General features: G+C 33.6%; 1 protein-coding gene across 2 annotated transcripts in view; it reads right to left on the bottom strand.

Annotated features, from left to right (window-relative positions):
* Nucleotides 1-17,390, bottom strand: part of LOC149803784 (CD109 antigen-like) — an 81,003-nt gene that overhangs the window by 39,654 nt on the left and 23,959 nt on the right. Inside the window, exons 12-20 of one of the 2 annotated variants that reach the window (XM_089953581.1) lie at nucleotides 15,295-15,498; nucleotides 13,589-13,690; nucleotides 10,256-10,318; nucleotides 9,094-9,294; nucleotides 8,275-8,424; nucleotides 6,473-6,550; nucleotides 4,045-4,153; nucleotides 2,984-3,152; nucleotides 645-762 (exon numbers count right to left, since the gene is read on the bottom strand). In XM_089953581.1, coding sequence (XP_089809707.1) covers nucleotides 645-762; nucleotides 2,984-3,152; nucleotides 4,045-4,153; nucleotides 6,473-6,550; nucleotides 8,275-8,424; nucleotides 9,094-9,294; nucleotides 10,256-10,318; nucleotides 13,589-13,690; nucleotides 15,295-15,498 — 1,194 coding nt within the window. Of the gene's footprint in view, nucleotides 1-644; nucleotides 763-2,350; nucleotides 2,526-2,983; nucleotides 3,153-4,044; nucleotides 4,154-6,472; nucleotides 6,551-8,274; nucleotides 8,425-9,093; nucleotides 9,295-10,255; nucleotides 10,319-13,588; nucleotides 13,691-15,294; nucleotides 15,499-17,390 lie in introns of both variants that reach the window. The other variant, XM_089953580.1, reaches the window with a different exon arrangement.

Below are 17,390 nucleotides of genomic sequence, written 5' to 3'. Positions count from 1 at the left end.
CAGACAGTGTGAAACGTTTTAAGTGAAGTTCAAGTGTGGCAAACAGATGTATGGAAAAATGGAATACTATGTCCACCCACGGTTCGCAAAATGGGTGGTGGGGGTGGTGATGCAGACAAACGGTTGGAAATGCAATCCAATGTGATCCAAGGGCTGCTTTAAACAGACCATATTCCTATAATCTACAAGGAAGAGGCCTAGTAAGTGCTGAAGAGAGAATGTCAGAATGGATGGAATATTTGCTTGTAAGGTAATAAAAATAACAAGGCCAATGAGTGAAGGAAAAGAAACAAAATGATCTGTGATAGGATACCAGTATCATGCAGTCATGGTCAACAGTGTGACAGTAGGTGTTACAAACAAAGAGTTAAAGAAAAAATACACATTCAGACTGCTTCAGTTATGATGGAAAAGCTAACAGAAATCCTCCGTAAATTCGAGGACAGCATAAGGTAAGGAATCTAAGTTAATGTCAAGGGACCCTAATTCAGGTGAAATAACCAGCCCAAAAATCAGGATGTGTAATAATAATAATAACAATAAAATTAATAATAATAATAAGAAGAAGACGAAGAGCAAGAAAAAGAAGAAGTCAAGAAGACGAATGAGAAGAATTCGATGGTAGCAACAATTTAATTCCCCACCGTTGCTGGTGCAGATGTCACTCCTAATCCAGTTATTTTATTGATAGAGAACGCACTGGCGACCCAGGACGTAATAGTGTCTGGAACCATAGCGGCTATGCTGGCCTGACCTTGTGCACTGAAAAAAACAATATTCAAAACAAAACATTAGAGGGGGTGGGTTGAAATATGGATAATTTTGAAACTGGTGAAAACATTTCTCTCAAAGTCACAACAATGTCTGCATTGTACACCATATTTACAACAAAAAGATCTCTGTTCGAAATGAAACTCAACATAGGATTTAGCTGCGCTTACTTAGGCCTTCAAAAGACAATATATAAACTGAATAACATCGATGCAACTCAATCTACCTATCTGTCTACCATCCGCCCTAACCTTAAATATCTATCACCTTTCTAGAAAAATACCAGAGACTGCTGACATACAGCGAATGAAAGTGTACAATTTTCTATGATTCAAAACAGAAAATAAAATAAATTTTAAAAAATGTTCTTAAGTTCTTGGTAGAAAATTTAAGGTAATTTATAAAATAATATTTTATAAATGCTCATGCAACTACTGAGGTTCACATTAATAACTTCAACTCTGCAGCAATTTTTGATTAGATATGTTTCTTCAAGCCATTAATTCCCATACGAAACCTCCATTCCCTTAAATTATGATAATGTTGTGAACGTTTATCTAACAGTCTTAATCGGCTAAAAGTTTCATTCTTAAATGGCATAGCTTCACGCATGCATTAGTTTGTTCGAACATATGTCTAGGCAGTAACATAAATAGGTATATCGACATGGAAATGTTTTAGAATCTATTACAAGAATTGAGCTGAAGTATACTTCAATGTCACTTCTCATACATCTACGTATTTTTGCAGATGTGTGCTGGGAGATACACAACTTAAGACCACAACAATGCAACAATAGTACAGAACTTTCTTATCGATAAAGTGTTTTCTATTAATAATCTGTGTAACATTTACATGGCTTTAGAGTTACAAACTGAAGTGTATGGAGTTTTAAGAAATAGTCAGCACTTCAATTTACACAAAAAATACTTAGTAACACAGATAGTTATATCGACATGGAAATGTTTTAGAATCTATTACAAGAATTGAGCTGAAGTATACTTCAATGTCACTTCTCATACATCTATGTTTGTGAGCAAATATTGCTAATTTTATGTTGAATACTGAGTAAGACAATGAATATGAAAATGATGTTGATCTTTCTGTATGCAAACTTTGACTCAGAAGTTATAAAAATGTGCCATTTTAATAATTTAACATTCTAAATAGCATTTGTATAGAACCAAATTTCAATACAATAATGTCTTAATTAAAGATTACTGAAATACAGAACTCCTTCATTGTAAGGCCCTTATTATAACATCATTCCTGTTTATAGGCAGGTATTATCATGGTTCATCATTATATACGTATAATTTACTTCATTATAAGGCAATCTCACTATAAGGTGGGTACTCCATGGCTCCTATTAACAGTATTGTTATGACGGAGTGATATAGGTAAGTCTACCAATGCATTCAACATACAGCCTCTTCCTATCACACACACACACACACAGATATATATATATATATATATATATATATATATATATATATATATATATATATATATATATATATATATATACATATATATATATATAATTGATCGATTTTACATAAAGAAAACAGCATACTTAGAAGTGGTATTTGTCCAAAGCCAAGTTTCTGGGAAAAATGTTCTTGTGTGTGTAACCTGTTGTAGTGAATCCCTACCAGGCACAGGTGCAGTTGGTGCAAAGGGATTTCGTCCAGGCATGGTAGTAGTTGTCATTCCCATTCCATTCATCATCCCCGGGAGGGCTGTAGGGACTTTTGAAAAATTCTGAGTATGTATTATCTATGAATACATGAATGTGTGTGTGTTTGTGCTTGTGTGTGATTTGGATTTTTAACGTAGTTTTAACACTTTTACAGTCATATCGCTACGATGTCTGTAGCGTGGCAGTTTATAGTGATGTCTAGCACTGGTACATCATGCCGCAGACATGTAACATGATGCTCCACCCATTCACATTATCCTGACACCAGGCCGACCAGTCCTAACACTAACCTCTTAATGCTGAGCACCAAGAGAGGCAGCTGTTAGTACCATTTTCATGTCTTTGGTATGACTCGGTCGGGAATCGAATCCACGATCTCCCGCATCCTAGGCGGACACTCTAACCACTAGGCCACCGGAGCAGTCCATGAATGAATGAATGAATGAATATATATATATATATATAACTGTATTGATGGATATCCAAAATTGCTGAATTACAACTTACTTGGATGTTGTATTGCTCCAGAGCCATGTTTCTGGGAAAAATGTCCTTGTGTGCTGAACCTGTTGCAGTTGCGACATTCCTCCTGGCTTTGAAGCCATGTTTGAAGGAAGCATTCCTGGCATGGCCGGTGGCATGAATTCATGAGTCATTCCTGGTGCAGTCGTAGAAACTTTTGAAACATCTTTAATATGTAGTATTCAGGAATACAAATCTACCTATCAATGCCTGTATGTAAGTATATTACATATATATTATAGAGGAATCTCATCGAATTATGTTGATTTATCTATATTACAGATAACATACACACAATCCTCAAGAAAGCAGCATAGAAATTTCTCTGCACCTAATTTGGAATCATGCATAATACTGTAGAAGAATGTCGTCAAATTTATGTTGACTTTTAAAGGAAAAATGTTCGTGGGATTACTGAAATACGAATTCCGAAGTGTTCTTAGGATTTGTGTGTAAAGGTTTCTCTGCAAACAGTAAGGACTTTTGGACAGAACATCTTCAAATAATGCAGATGTTCCAAAATGAAAACATTCCTGGAAATTCCATGTAGTTCCTATGCGAACATCAGATACAAGATCACTTAAGCTGGCAGTGTGATCTCATTGTTACGAAATGCATTAAATTTTCTGGACAGTTAACAGAGTAAATAATCTTATGATCATTGACACATAAAATTGCATCTGTCCTTTCTCTTGGTAATTCCCTTTGGAAGAAAGATCTGTGTCACAAAGCTCTCTTTCTCAGCTATAGTGTTTAAACAATATTAGTAAGAAAAACAGTATGACAATCCATTCCATGCATTATTTATATTAAAATGCTGCAACAAGTATATTACAAACACGCGGAGTTGTAATGCAATCAGGCAAATATTAACCGTATTGGCCAGTGGGTCATTGGAGTGTAAGCTATACTAAAGTTGACTGATAGGTGATTGACAATTGTCGTGTTCAGATGAGAGGTGAATTACGTGTTATCCACTATGTTTGTAAGATACACAGCATTATACCCACAGAAGCATCAGCATCATTAATAATATTGATACTTACAAAATGAACCACTCTGACCACCAAAAGTATTGCAATCTATCTGTCGTTTGGTAAAAGGCTGAAGCCAGTAAAATTCCGGCATATCAGTGAGAACCTGAATTCCGCTTGCCTGTTGATAAGATAAGAAAAAATTTCATGTAGTGACTAAATGTATATAGAATCAATTGGATGCAGATTAAATGCAATATATGTGGCGAAGCGTCACAATATATTGTGCCTGAACAGTTCTTTTGTAAGCAATTCATAGGTTCATATAGTACAGGATTAATTCTAGCCAAAGGGTTATTATTAGTAGTAGAAGTACTTTTCAGGGCAAGTCATTAACGCAATAGTAAAATTCAGACTTGTAAGAAAGACAGCAAAGCTGGAATGTATACAGATTTTTATATTCGAGGTTATAGTAGTGAATCATCTATTTGCCAGTTTGTGGAAATACTATTCACACGACTGCTGTGTGCATATAACAGAAAAGTGTATCGACACAGCAAACGGTCGGTGCATAAGGGACAAGTCCAAATGTATTGCGAATGATGTAAACTCATCTGGACATAACATGCTTGTCAATATCATTACCACTAAAGTTTCGGTGGCCTATTGATCAGACTGCAAGGCATCATAAAAAGTGAAAATGTTCTTTTGTGTCTTTTTCATATACAAAGACCTCTGACTAATGCCGTTCGCTAACGTATTTGCACTGATTATAGTATATGACCTGCAACTGTTAGAGGTTATTCAGTTGATGTAGTGGGGATTTTTTTCCAGACAAATTGTTTTTGATGCTTATATTTTATTTTAACAGTCCAGCATTTTGTTTGAATAGGCAGCCATAACATAAGCAAATACATTTCAGCTTCAAATGTATCAAAGACTGCAGTGGAAATGTTTTGACCTGTCATGCAAACGATTTAGGTTGAATCCCACATTTTGTTTTTTTAATTTTCTAGAGTTCCCTGTATTTCTCAAATCAGACACGACAGTACCATATAGCTATTCATATCTGACACCATAACTCATTGTGATTTTACATAACAAACTCGTAAATTCCTCGTATTTTAAATAGCATAACATATTTCTGTTATTTACACATAGTAATCCACAACTCTTTGATTTTACCCGAGATTCAATAATGCTTAATGTTTACTTATAATGCTCCACAATTGCGTGCAGTTTACACATCAGACTCCATAAATTCCTTGTATTTTTACGTATTGGACTGCAACGTTACATTTCTGCCATATTAGATTTGTCGGTTCTTCATCTTTTGTAATCAATAAAGTGGACGGTTCCTTGAAAGTCTACTGTTCCTTGATTTTGGCTTTCAGAGTTGACAGTTTCTTGTCAAACCGTAATCTTAACATTTGTCTAAACTGAAATTTATTTTCGTAAAATAAATATCTGACTCAACAATTCCCTGTAAGTTTACAAAACAGACTGACTCGACGATTCCTTTATTTTGTATATATTATTCCAACATTCCTTGTATTTGTACATATCAAACTCCAACATTCCTTGTGCTTTTACATATAGGAATCCAAAATTCCTTGTATTTTTACATATCAGAATCCAACATTCCTTGTATTTTTACACACCAGACTCTACAATTCCCTGTGTTTTTAAATATTAAACTCCACAACTTCTTTATTTGTACATATTAAACTCCACAGTTCCTTCTATTTTCACATGTCAGACTTCACATTTCCTTGGACTTTTAAATGTCAGCCTCCACAAAGCCTTGAATTTTACACATAAGACAATACAATTCCTTGTATTTTTACATATCAGACTCCAAATTTCCTTGTATTTTTGCATATCAAACTAAAAAATTCATGTACATTTTAAATATCAGAATCAACAATTCCTTGTATTTTACATATCAGACACTACAATTCCTTTTATTTTTATATTTCGGATTCGGTAGTCAGTTCTTAGGTTCTTTTCCACTGCAAAATGACCGGTTCCTTGAAAGTGTACAGTTCCTTGCATTTGCTTTTCAGAGTTAACAGTTACTTGTCAAGTCAAAGTTTTAATATTTATCAACACAATTTTATTTTTATCAAGCAATTTATACAACAGCTGGATTGTTATAATCCCTTTTTGTCGAAGTATTCTCTTTTGTATCTGTATGAAAGTTATTCACAGATAAAACAATATATCATTGTCTTAAAATGTTCATTGTTGGTGTAATACTTTATTGCCATTATAGAAATGTATGTAAACACCTACAATAAACACTACTGTACTTTAAGCATATCACTCCGATTTAAAGAATGTAATCATTGGATAGATAGTACTAAATTTTTAATAAAGTCATATTTCATTTTACACATAAAACTCTAAATGACAACCATTATCATTTTTTGCATGATAAATTAGTTTGTAAATAAGGATAAATAGTGCATTCAAGGTATTTTAAATTCATGACACTTACTTGCAAAACTCTTTGCCTGTTGTGCCAGTCATAATAAGATTCAGTCGGTTTTGTGGCACTTTTTAGAGACAAAATTACCTGTAAAAGTGAGACTTTAAAACTTTAATTACTGAAATAGATAAAATATAAGAATGAATTGATAACTCTTTTGTCAGAAACATTTAACCGACACATAACAAAGAATAAAATTAACACTGATCTCCAAATGCAATGACATTCTCATTATTTATTGGCCCAATCAAACCTTTTCATGCTCCGTTAGGTTAACAAATCGTAAAACCTAAATTTTGTACGACTTGTTTATGGAACCTATTATTATTATTATTATCATTATCATTAATTAGCCATTTTATTTCAGAATTTTTTAATTATGTGGTTAGTTTTAATTAGTAAAAATTCAAACAATAAAATTAATTTGTTTATTGCCAAAAAAGTCAGACCAGCTGTACTGTCAAAACAAAACTTGTCAAAGTAAACAATTTACATTTGTCTAACAAATATGGTTAAACAAGGGAACATGCCGGCATCATTAATGGACTACTTCAAGGAAGGTCTACAGATTATTAAAGTATTAGTGAAAATATGTGTATAGATATATCAAAAGTGAGGTTGAAGAAAGAAAAACTTAAAAAAACAATGGCAGGTTTAAATACACTTTATAAGTATATTGCAATACAGTAGACATACTATTGGTATAATCTGCACTGATGGTAATCATACAACGATATCAGGTATTATAAACAGTCTCAAAATCAGTTTCCCCTATGTTCTCTAATGTTCTGTAGCTGATAGAAGATGTCAAAAGACATCAGCTACAGACTCAAAAATATGGGAAAATTTCGGACTTGTGGTAGAACAGGACATACTGGTTACTGATACTAGAGACACGCTTGCAATGTTGACCGAAGATCAAGCAAAATAATGCAAGCTAAAAGGAACGCTCAGGACATATTGCCATAAGGAACACTAATTTTCATTAGATATCTGCATACGCCACCACAAAAATGCTCAAGGAATATTTGTCTCATATTTAAACAAGCTTCATAGCAAAATGTCCAAAACAGTCCCATGAACGATCTACAGCGAACGTCATTCTATTGCTAACAAACAGTGCATTAATTTATAAATAGCTCCAAATGATTTATAACCCTCACATGGACACGCTTTATTATTTCTTTTTTTCCTTGGTCTTCAGTGATTCAAAATGAAAGGAAAAAGAGCTTGCTTTTATTACTTTGATTTCTACTTTCTTCAGTGCCAATGTTCTTATATTATGGTCATATTAGGCATTGCTTGTTCGCAGTAACTCATTGTTCATTGTATATTGAAAGAATCAAATAAATGTTCTAGGGACAGTAAAAGTGAAATTTGGCTCTGCAAGAAAATTTAATTGTGCGGAAAAACACTACGCACCATATTAGTTACAAATACTTCAGAAATAATACAAGAACTGAAAAAATAGATATGATTCCATTCATATAATCCAATCAAACCTCTTTACACTTCAGAGTACAGTGGAAAATACCAAACAATTTTTTTTAAATCAGTACAAATCCAAACACTTTTAGGAATATAGGCAAAAGTCGAACACGCATATTAGTGATATTGTCTAATATTGGACTTATGTGACGAGAACATTAGCAGAGTCCAAATAACACTGGATGAATATTGACAAAGATTGGATAAACTTTTATTTAGATATCGTTAAAAAAATCAGATAAAATTTCTACCGATATTCAAGCAATATTGTGAAGAACTAAAACGGAGAAACATTACTCAGTAAAACTACTCCATTTACTTACATCTGTTTGTGAAATATCGTTCCCAGTTTTCATCAACAAGACGCTCTGATCAACTGCCAGAAGGTTTACGAGGGACTTCGGGTCTGTTGTAATCTGTAGATTTATACTATCGCCTGGCTCTGCTGTAGTCTTGTCAAAAGCAAGGGAGACCTATACAAGAAGAAAGTAGAGGAAACGACGCTTTGTTTTGGAATACTTTTCAATCAACAGCGTATATCAACAATAACTGAAACATGCTTGAAGTCAGAGGATTAATTGCTTCCAAATCCATATAGATAACATGTATAATATTTTCAAGAAGAAGCCCTAGGAGTATTTCAAAGTATTATCAATTCTGATTTTGAGACACAGCCATAAAACTTGTAGCAAATATGCAAAACACACCTGTCTTGATAGAAAGAAAGGGGTAATCAATATTATAATGAGCAATTTTTTTTTGTAATGTGAGCTTTATGATGTATATATATAGAAGGTGTCAATATCTAGGAGCAAATTTAATAATGTACAGTATTCACGAGACTTTACGATAGCATGGAAATACTTTCGTAAAATGGAACATACTTAATTTCTGGACATAAGGAATTCCCAGGATCTTCCTTTAAGTCTCTTATGTTTTAATATGATTAAAGCAAGAGAAAAAAATAACCATAATTCTATATCCTATTTGCAAATATCTTATATGATTGAATTCTGAGGATATTTTAAATGATGCTTGCTTGCGAAATCAAATCTCTTTTGTACTCGCCTCTATGGCTACCTTTATTAGCGGCTCCCTTATGAACAGAAGTTTAGGCACGTGGAATAACATTTTAGATCTACCTTGTTTTTGAAGATTGCACTTCCATCGTTTACATCAAAGTAAGTTGAATCAGCATTCCATTCAGTGCTATTCTTAAAGTAATACACAATCAGCTGAGCGTACGGCTGCATTTTCTCTGTTATCTTGAATATAATATGTGTTGATCTCTGTCCCAAACCATTTCCTTTTCCAGACTGAACGACAAGATTATTTGCAACAACCTGAGGAGACATCAACAAATAGATTTTATTATTTCATTTTATTTAATCATTGTTATTCGATGTGCCATTTAGGATAGAATCTATCCACTCACATTATTATTATTATTATTATTCACAAAAACAAGAAAAAGAAAAAACAGTAACATAATTTACCAGAAATAAAAGTCAAAGCTTATTCCAATTCCAGTGAGTCTCAAGTTAACGAATTCAAATCAAACATTTAAAGGAAAAGTCAATAGCGTTCACAAAACAGAAATCACTTGTAGTTGTATAGTTTGTAAACACAGATTTGTTTTTTATACAGAAACACATGCCTGGGGACAATTTTGGACAGACAGGGACTCTTCAGATGATTCTACTGAAAGTTCATCCAGTGTGATATAAGATATGTGGAAGAAAGTAAAAGGAATTGATTATCTCCACCAATATCTAGGCCTCATATTCTCTAAAATAGCAGAGAAAAAAAAACTAGAGCAAAAAGTCAGACTCCTAGAATCCATTGAAATCTAACAACAGTTCTCAGTATTAGAACTTGAGTTTAATTGAATAATAATAATAATAATGACATGAAACAAAATGGTTTTATATTGAGAATCTAACAATGCAGCAATAGTCTACAACCTCAGTATTTGTTCCAAATAAATCAACTGAACTGGACGAACTAGTGGTTTTAGTGGTAAGAATATGTTTCAAGGCTTTAGAGATATATTCAAATATGTTTCATGTAATAATTCATAATTTGTTTTGAGAAGGAGTCTTTCAGCAACACTTCCAAACAGTTTATTTTTGCACAGGTCCAAACAACGTGAAAGGTAACCATGTTATGACATCGGAAAAGGGACCACTCACCTTTCTCCATTAAAACAGTTAGAAAGTACACATCAGAAATTCTAAGATGTAAGAGATAAAATCAGACAAATACAACGTATTTATAGTTGATATAGGGGTAAAACATACATACCAAGTAGAAATATTCACCTATATGGTCCGTGGACAACACCTCAAAAGTAACGTTGTGCCCTACCTGCAAAAACAGAAGAACAGCCATATATTTCAAAGCGAAACTAAAAGAATAGCTTGCTTACCTATGGTTTTATTGGTTGGTATTAGAGTATTTCATTTAGTCTAACTAGGGCTAGGAATGCCATAGTTTTCGTTCTATGGTATTTTAAAGTCAGTGTTATTGCGTGCCCTCACTGTTGTTTTACTCGTCTATATATATATATCGAGAGAGAGATTTTACGGTCACAAAGTTAGTTTACCCAAAGATGCAACTGTTTCTAATGTTCAAAAAAAATCAAAGAAGTTCTCGTGTAGAACTTAGTCTAAGATGTCAGTAAATGTAGCTATAAGCGTTATTCTAACGGTTTCCAGTAAATGTTACTGCAATAAATATTTGACTCTCGACCAACCCGATCATATATTTCATTCGAATATGCTAGAACATCTAATTATCAGCTACTTGGCAGGGATTTTACTTTGTATATAGTCGATACAAATACAAACTAGTTATTATTAAAATATTAAAGCCTCTGATATCCAGACCCTCTGCAGTAGAAAATCATGTGCTGCAAGCAAGCATTTTCTATGATATTCATGGTAAAGAACGGTAAATAAGCCATAAACACGGAAACTCTTAAATATAGATCTCTCTATCGCGCCGAATATGAATAAAGAAGAAATTCTCTCTTCAGAGTTTTATTTATGCAGATAACCTTTTAAACAAAGACTGTGAACCCAACGTATCTTCATCATGAATAAATTAAACAAAATCTGAGAACCCAACCTATCATCATCAGGAATGAATTTAACAAAGGCTGAGAACCCAATGGATCATCATCAGGAATGAATTTAACAAAGGCTGAGAACCCAATGTATCATCATCAGGAATGAATTTAACAAATTCTGAAAACCCAAGGTATCTTCGTCATGGATAGATTGAACAAAGGCTGAGAACCCAACGTATCTTCATCATGAATGAATCTTTCTCTATAACAATGGATTATATGAAGAAACAACTGAACAACAAATGCACATGTAAAAATCATTAAAACAGATTATACAAAGAGACAACTGAACACACAAGAAAGAATCATCAAAATAGATTATACAAAGAAACAGTTGAACACTGACCACACATGTACGAATCATTAAAAGAGGTTATACAAATTGACCACTGAACACCAAACACACATATAATCATTAAAATAGGATATACAAGGGGACCCCTGCACACCAAACACATGTAATCATTAAAATAGACTATACAGTGAGACCACTGAACACAAAACACACATGTAATCATTAAAATAGATTATACAAAGAGACCACGGAATACGGAAAACACATGTAAAGAAATTTACATTAAATCTTCAGTGAATCTTTTGTGTGTGAATTGATATAATTACGAAGAGAAAAGGACCTCTTCACTGTGAGCTTTTCAATTCCTAGGATTTACATCTTAATTGGACATTTCATTTAGACTGATTTAACTATCTATCGGTCACTCCTGGTTTACACATGTGGCCAAGCCAACGAGGATAGCACCAAAGTGCTTATAGATTGCATCCAAAGTTTCCCTTATGTATAGATATAAGGTTGTTCTCTGATCATGAGATTATTTTTCTGCCATTTTATTCTTTTTCTTTATTTGTGACTATTTCAGAATTGAGGATAGCTTTCTTCTGTTCTGTGTGTGTCCCTGTTTTTTAAAAATTGTTTCCTGATCAGGTACAACGTAGCACAGATATAAATCAAGATTCTCCATAGGACTTTGAAAGTTGTAATCCAGGACTCCTTCCTTGAATAAAAGTGTTATACTTTTTTACCGTGCAACAATTTAAAACGTGTATATTATATGTATTTATGTATGTATGTATGTATGTATGTATGATCAGTTTTCTAATACCTATTCATTGTGAAATAATTAGACTTAAGCTGACCCTATATATTTCAGGTACAAATTAAATTCCAACCCCCTCCCAAAAAAAGAGCAGAAAAATCAACAATAAAAGGGTGTAACTACGATCAAACTGTAATTCAGGAAGCTGACGATTCTTGATGTTTAGTTTATGATTCATCTAAATCAGCCCAGACAAACAAAACTGTAAATAAAATAACTACCTAAGCAGCTTATAACTGATTTAATTGCTATTGTTTGTGATGTTACAAATATAACAATTGCTAATGACTTTACTTTGTCATTCTTTCATTATGTGTGCAGCTTTCTTTCTATATTAAAATTTTAATTATTTTTATACCATTTCATATCAATAAAGTTTCCAAGACACTGGAAATAGAAACAAATTACCATATTCCATTCCCTTGCTTTTTTTTGTCATCTTCGAGTAACACAGAAGGCAAAATTGAATAGTTTCTTAAACAAACTTTAAAAATTTCTTTACAGAAAATTTGATTTAAAAAATCCTCCATTTCTTGATCTGGTGTTTCATGGGTTGCTATTGTGTTTGTTTTTCCACAGCCACGCCACCACATACATACACCTAACAGAGTTCCACTATTTTTCTTATTTTGACAAGGGACTGTCCTATTCCATGATTCATCCGTTAATCTCTTGATCTCTGTGACATTCTTTTTCCTTTACCCAGACCAGTCTCGCGAAAATCTTGTTCATATGCAGTCTTGCGCTTGGCCCCAAAGAGATCATATAAAGTTGTCATCGGAAAAATACTCAGAAACAATATTTTGCACTACACCAAAAACAGCAGATTTTAGAACAGTTTATAACGACGACCATGGGTGCTTGTATTCTTCTGACAAACACACTAAGTCTCAAAATACTTGCACAATATTTCTAAATGCGCGTATTCCATAAAATGTGTGTGTTCCAAACATTTTTTTAGGATTTGTAAAATTATGGATTTATCTGTGTTGAGTAACGTTAATCAGAGACAGGTGTTAATTCATACTCGTTTGTAATTAGTCGTTTCATCAAATTATCATTAGGAAACGTTGATGGATTGACAGGTTCCTTGATATTGTCTGCTAAAATATGATCTATGCAACTTTGAATAATCCCATTACAATATTTCAAACAAAACAACAACAACAATTTGTATACTTTTACATGGATTTCGGCATCCGGAGAACTCTGATTATACATAACACAAGTGGATAGACAAACAGATAGATAGACAGATTTAAATTCACTTGATACAAAAAGTGGTCAAAATTCGTTACTGATTAAAATATTATATAATAAGTATAGCAATCTCAAAAACAAAAGAAAGAATTGGCAAAAAGAAGAAGCAAAGCAATTGAAAACCACCCTTACTGCAGCAACTGTCGAATTCATGGATATTTGTAATGCCCCATTTCCGATCGTGAAGCCTGGCTTCTCTACATCTATACTAGCTTGGAATCCCTTAAAATGAACCTGAAATAGACAGACTAAGTTCTGAATCACATGGTCATTTTTCTTCAATATAAATCATGTAAGAGAAAACGGGTGAAATAATGAAGTCTATTAAATTTCTTAATTTCAATCTGCAACCATATAGGTATATTAGATTAAAGAATTCTTGTGTTTCTGTTTATCTTGGAACTAAAATTTTCAAAAATGCTTTTAGCAAACATTGCTTTGTGAGAGCAAGTTCTTCATTGTTACATTGATTCAACTTTAACTTGAGTTGGCATTATATGGCCACTGTTGTGCTCAAGTGTTGTAAAACAATAATGCATGCATAGACTACTTTCCAGTGGGTTGTAACATTACTTTCTTAATTCAAAATTATGATTAAACACGGTTAATTATTTCATGCATGTATTGGCTCTTAAAATAAGAATTATGCCAACTACTTTAAGGTATAACGGTACCAATTGCGCAAGTCCAGGTGGGCGGAGCTTAAGGTGTATGGAACATTGTATTCAGAATTAAAGAACAACACTAGCTGTGATTGGTGCATTATGTAAGAGTTGTACTTTCTGTTTGGCTTAAAAAAAAGTTGAGCCTCTTGGCAACATGTGAGTTTGTGTTAATTTCTATCTAGATCATATTTTGTATTTTTTATGATTTTTTTAAAATATGGTACACATGGCTGAAAATGTGCTTGTTGTGACTAGATAACTCTTACCCCTGTCTAGTTCCAGTAGAGTTATCTCTCTTAAATGCAATGGAGTACCTGGTTATGTCATTGTCAAATTGACAATCTAGCATTGTTCTATATGACAGTGTGTGACATGCATGCCCAAGTAGGACAGAAAGTATATTTATTTCACAAAACATTAGCATTGAGGTATATGGAAAAACAATTGGTACCGTGATACCTTAAAGTACAAAAGTAAGCTTTGTTCTTTTCAAAGATGCCGTAAATCCGTCCCAAGTCAGTCATATATTGATGAATTTTCAATGATGCCATAAATCCGTCCCAAGTCGGTCATACATTGATGAATTTTCAACGATGCCGTAAATCCATCTCATATATCTATGAATTAACTTCTCTGATGATCCACAAAGGAATGACCACAACTGTTAAAGGAATACATTGTGTTACCTGATGTAGAGACGGGAAAATTTCACAATATAAATCAACCACAATATAGTCATCTATGTAAATTTGTTCTTACGCATTAATTCAATGTAGGAAAATGTGTACCGATCTGCGGATACATATTACTCGGCATGTGGTAAAATGAGGAAACTCCTTCCATTTGTAACGAAACACTAGCATGCTTCATAGTGCATACTTAATCACTGCTTAATATAATATTCCAGAATCTCAAACATTTACAAACCACATAGAGTTCACAGCAAAATAATAATATTGAGCAAAGCGTAATTTAACAGTAATACATCTTCATGAATCACAATTTAAGAAAACATTTTTCATTTGCAAAATCTCATCTCAAGGACGGAAGCTCTGGGCACCCTGTCTTTTGAGAGATGGTCGAACTTTGTAACATTATGTGTCCTTCGAATAAGTAAAACTCTTCAGTCAAATACGTAATGATACAGATTTAAAAAATACAGAGTTTACAAACCTCAAAATGAAGTGACTGTGAATCCACCGGTGGGTCTGCTTTAATGGGTAGTAATCCTGTAGGTGGAGGGGCATAAAACTCATGGGCTATTGTATGGGCCCTGTATTTGTGCACACTCTCGTCATAAAACTTGACATAGGTGATCACCTCCACGGATTTCTCTGAAGAAATCACAGGTCGACCATCAGCTTGATGCAGAATGAGCTGGGTAGAATGGAATAAAATAAATAAACGCAATCACATAGTACCTTATCTTCCTGTGGACCTGGGACACATGATGAAAACAATCAACAACACAAAAAAATCATTGACTACATTATTGTTCGTAATAATAATATTTTTCAAAATCAATTTGTTTTTTGGTTTTTTTTAGGAATATTTCTACTTCCAATTTATTTCCAAACAATCTGAATATACTGACCAACTGAATGCTTACAAATTGCGAGTAACAATGATAGGCTTTGTCTTATGATTAATTACATAATTAAGTTTAACTTATTTCATTATTGACTTCAACCTTAGAAGTTCTAAAATTGTAAATTAAACTTTTCCCCTCCACTGTTCTCCCACACCCACCCTAGAGGAAAACTAAAACAAGAAACCTGTACTAAAATAACCCCTTTAAAATAAGCGTAAGCATGTAACATTGGCGGATAAAGGATGAAACTTAAATATGTTAAAATTCTTTGATGGTTATATCAAAAAAAGAGAAAGGGAAAATACAACCTCTTTAAAATGTGGTAAATGTGTTAAAGGCTCAACTGAGTTCACATTAAGAAAGTGACTGTCTCAGAGGGTTGAAATCTATACTTTCTTCAAAGTATGCACTCTGAGGTTCAGCCTTCTGGAGTAAGCTTGGGTCAGATATGTGTGCACTATTCGCGAGGCACAATACCAACTCAGTATTTTGCGATATGTTCTAAATGAATGGTTTATTACTCAAATGGTTTTGATGTTCTAAAGCATATTTGTTCAAATTTCATTCCACATATTTTATAGGTGTACAAAACAAGATGATTTAAATAATATCAGAAGCCATTATATGGAATATTCCATGTAGCAACGGGTAACTGTATGGCATCCCCAGCTGTTTTACCTACCTTGTAATTACCCTGAATACCAGTGTGACTACGTAGTCAGTTGTATAGAATAATTTGTCTAGATTTTATTAACAAATTGTGTTTCTGTAAGATTTTCGACATAAACTGGGTTGCAAGTTGAAGGGTTGAAATGGGACAGGAGTCCAATAAAATGATAATTTGCATTGAGGATTCGATGTTGACCAAAATCTGAGAATGGTTGTTATTTTTTATCTGAGAATGGAATCTTTGTATGGTAACTGAGCATGATTCTACCGTTGAGCGTTGGAACGGCAGATTCAACTTTTTCTGCATTAGTCGAACTGGCTGTACACTGGGACGTTAGGATACGATAAGAAGCTATGATGTCTATGAATCTGGTCTGAAAAACTAGATAGGTAGATGATGTTCACACTGGCAAAAATTAAACGTTATTGGAGGGGTTAGGGATAATAACCAAGGTCGTAATTTAGTTAGAGATGGGGACTTTGCGATGTTTGCAAAATTGATATTCGCGACTCCTATATGAAGATGAATTTGTATGCCGAAATATGAAATGAAATTTGGCTTCCAAATTGTTTCTGGAACTTAATAACTGGCGACATGATATACGGATTTAGATGGATTACATCAGTGGTTCCCAAAGTGGGTGATGGGATTATGCGTGTTACGGGGTAAGGTAGGTGGCACTGAGGATAACCATGAAGGCGGTGGCCGAAAAAGTATGGGAACCACTGGATTGCATGATAGTTTGATAGTATACTGAAGAACCATTTTCATTCGTCTTCAATAAAGTGCTGGTCCATTAGTTTCAGCTAAGTGGCATTTAAAGTGGAAGTTCCAAATGCATACAGATGCAAAGTTCTAAATGCTTCCAGATAAAGCGTAAGACCCTGATTTTGTGTCAGATCAAGTTTTGCATGTAAGATTTGTGAGCTGATCCATGCACAGTCGAGTCATAGTAAGTACCGGAAGTAAGCTGTACCAGTCAGGAACACTGAACAAGCAAGACATTTA

This window comes from Sinohyriopsis cumingii, chromosome 3, assembly GCF_028554795.1.
Source record: "Sinohyriopsis cumingii isolate HCF-2022 chromosome 3, ASM2855479v2, whole genome shotgun sequence".
Classification (NCBI taxonomy): domain Eukaryota; kingdom Metazoa; phylum Mollusca; class Bivalvia; order Unionida; family Unionidae; genus Sinohyriopsis; species Sinohyriopsis cumingii.
This window is presented reverse-complemented; position numbering and strand designations above follow the sequence as displayed.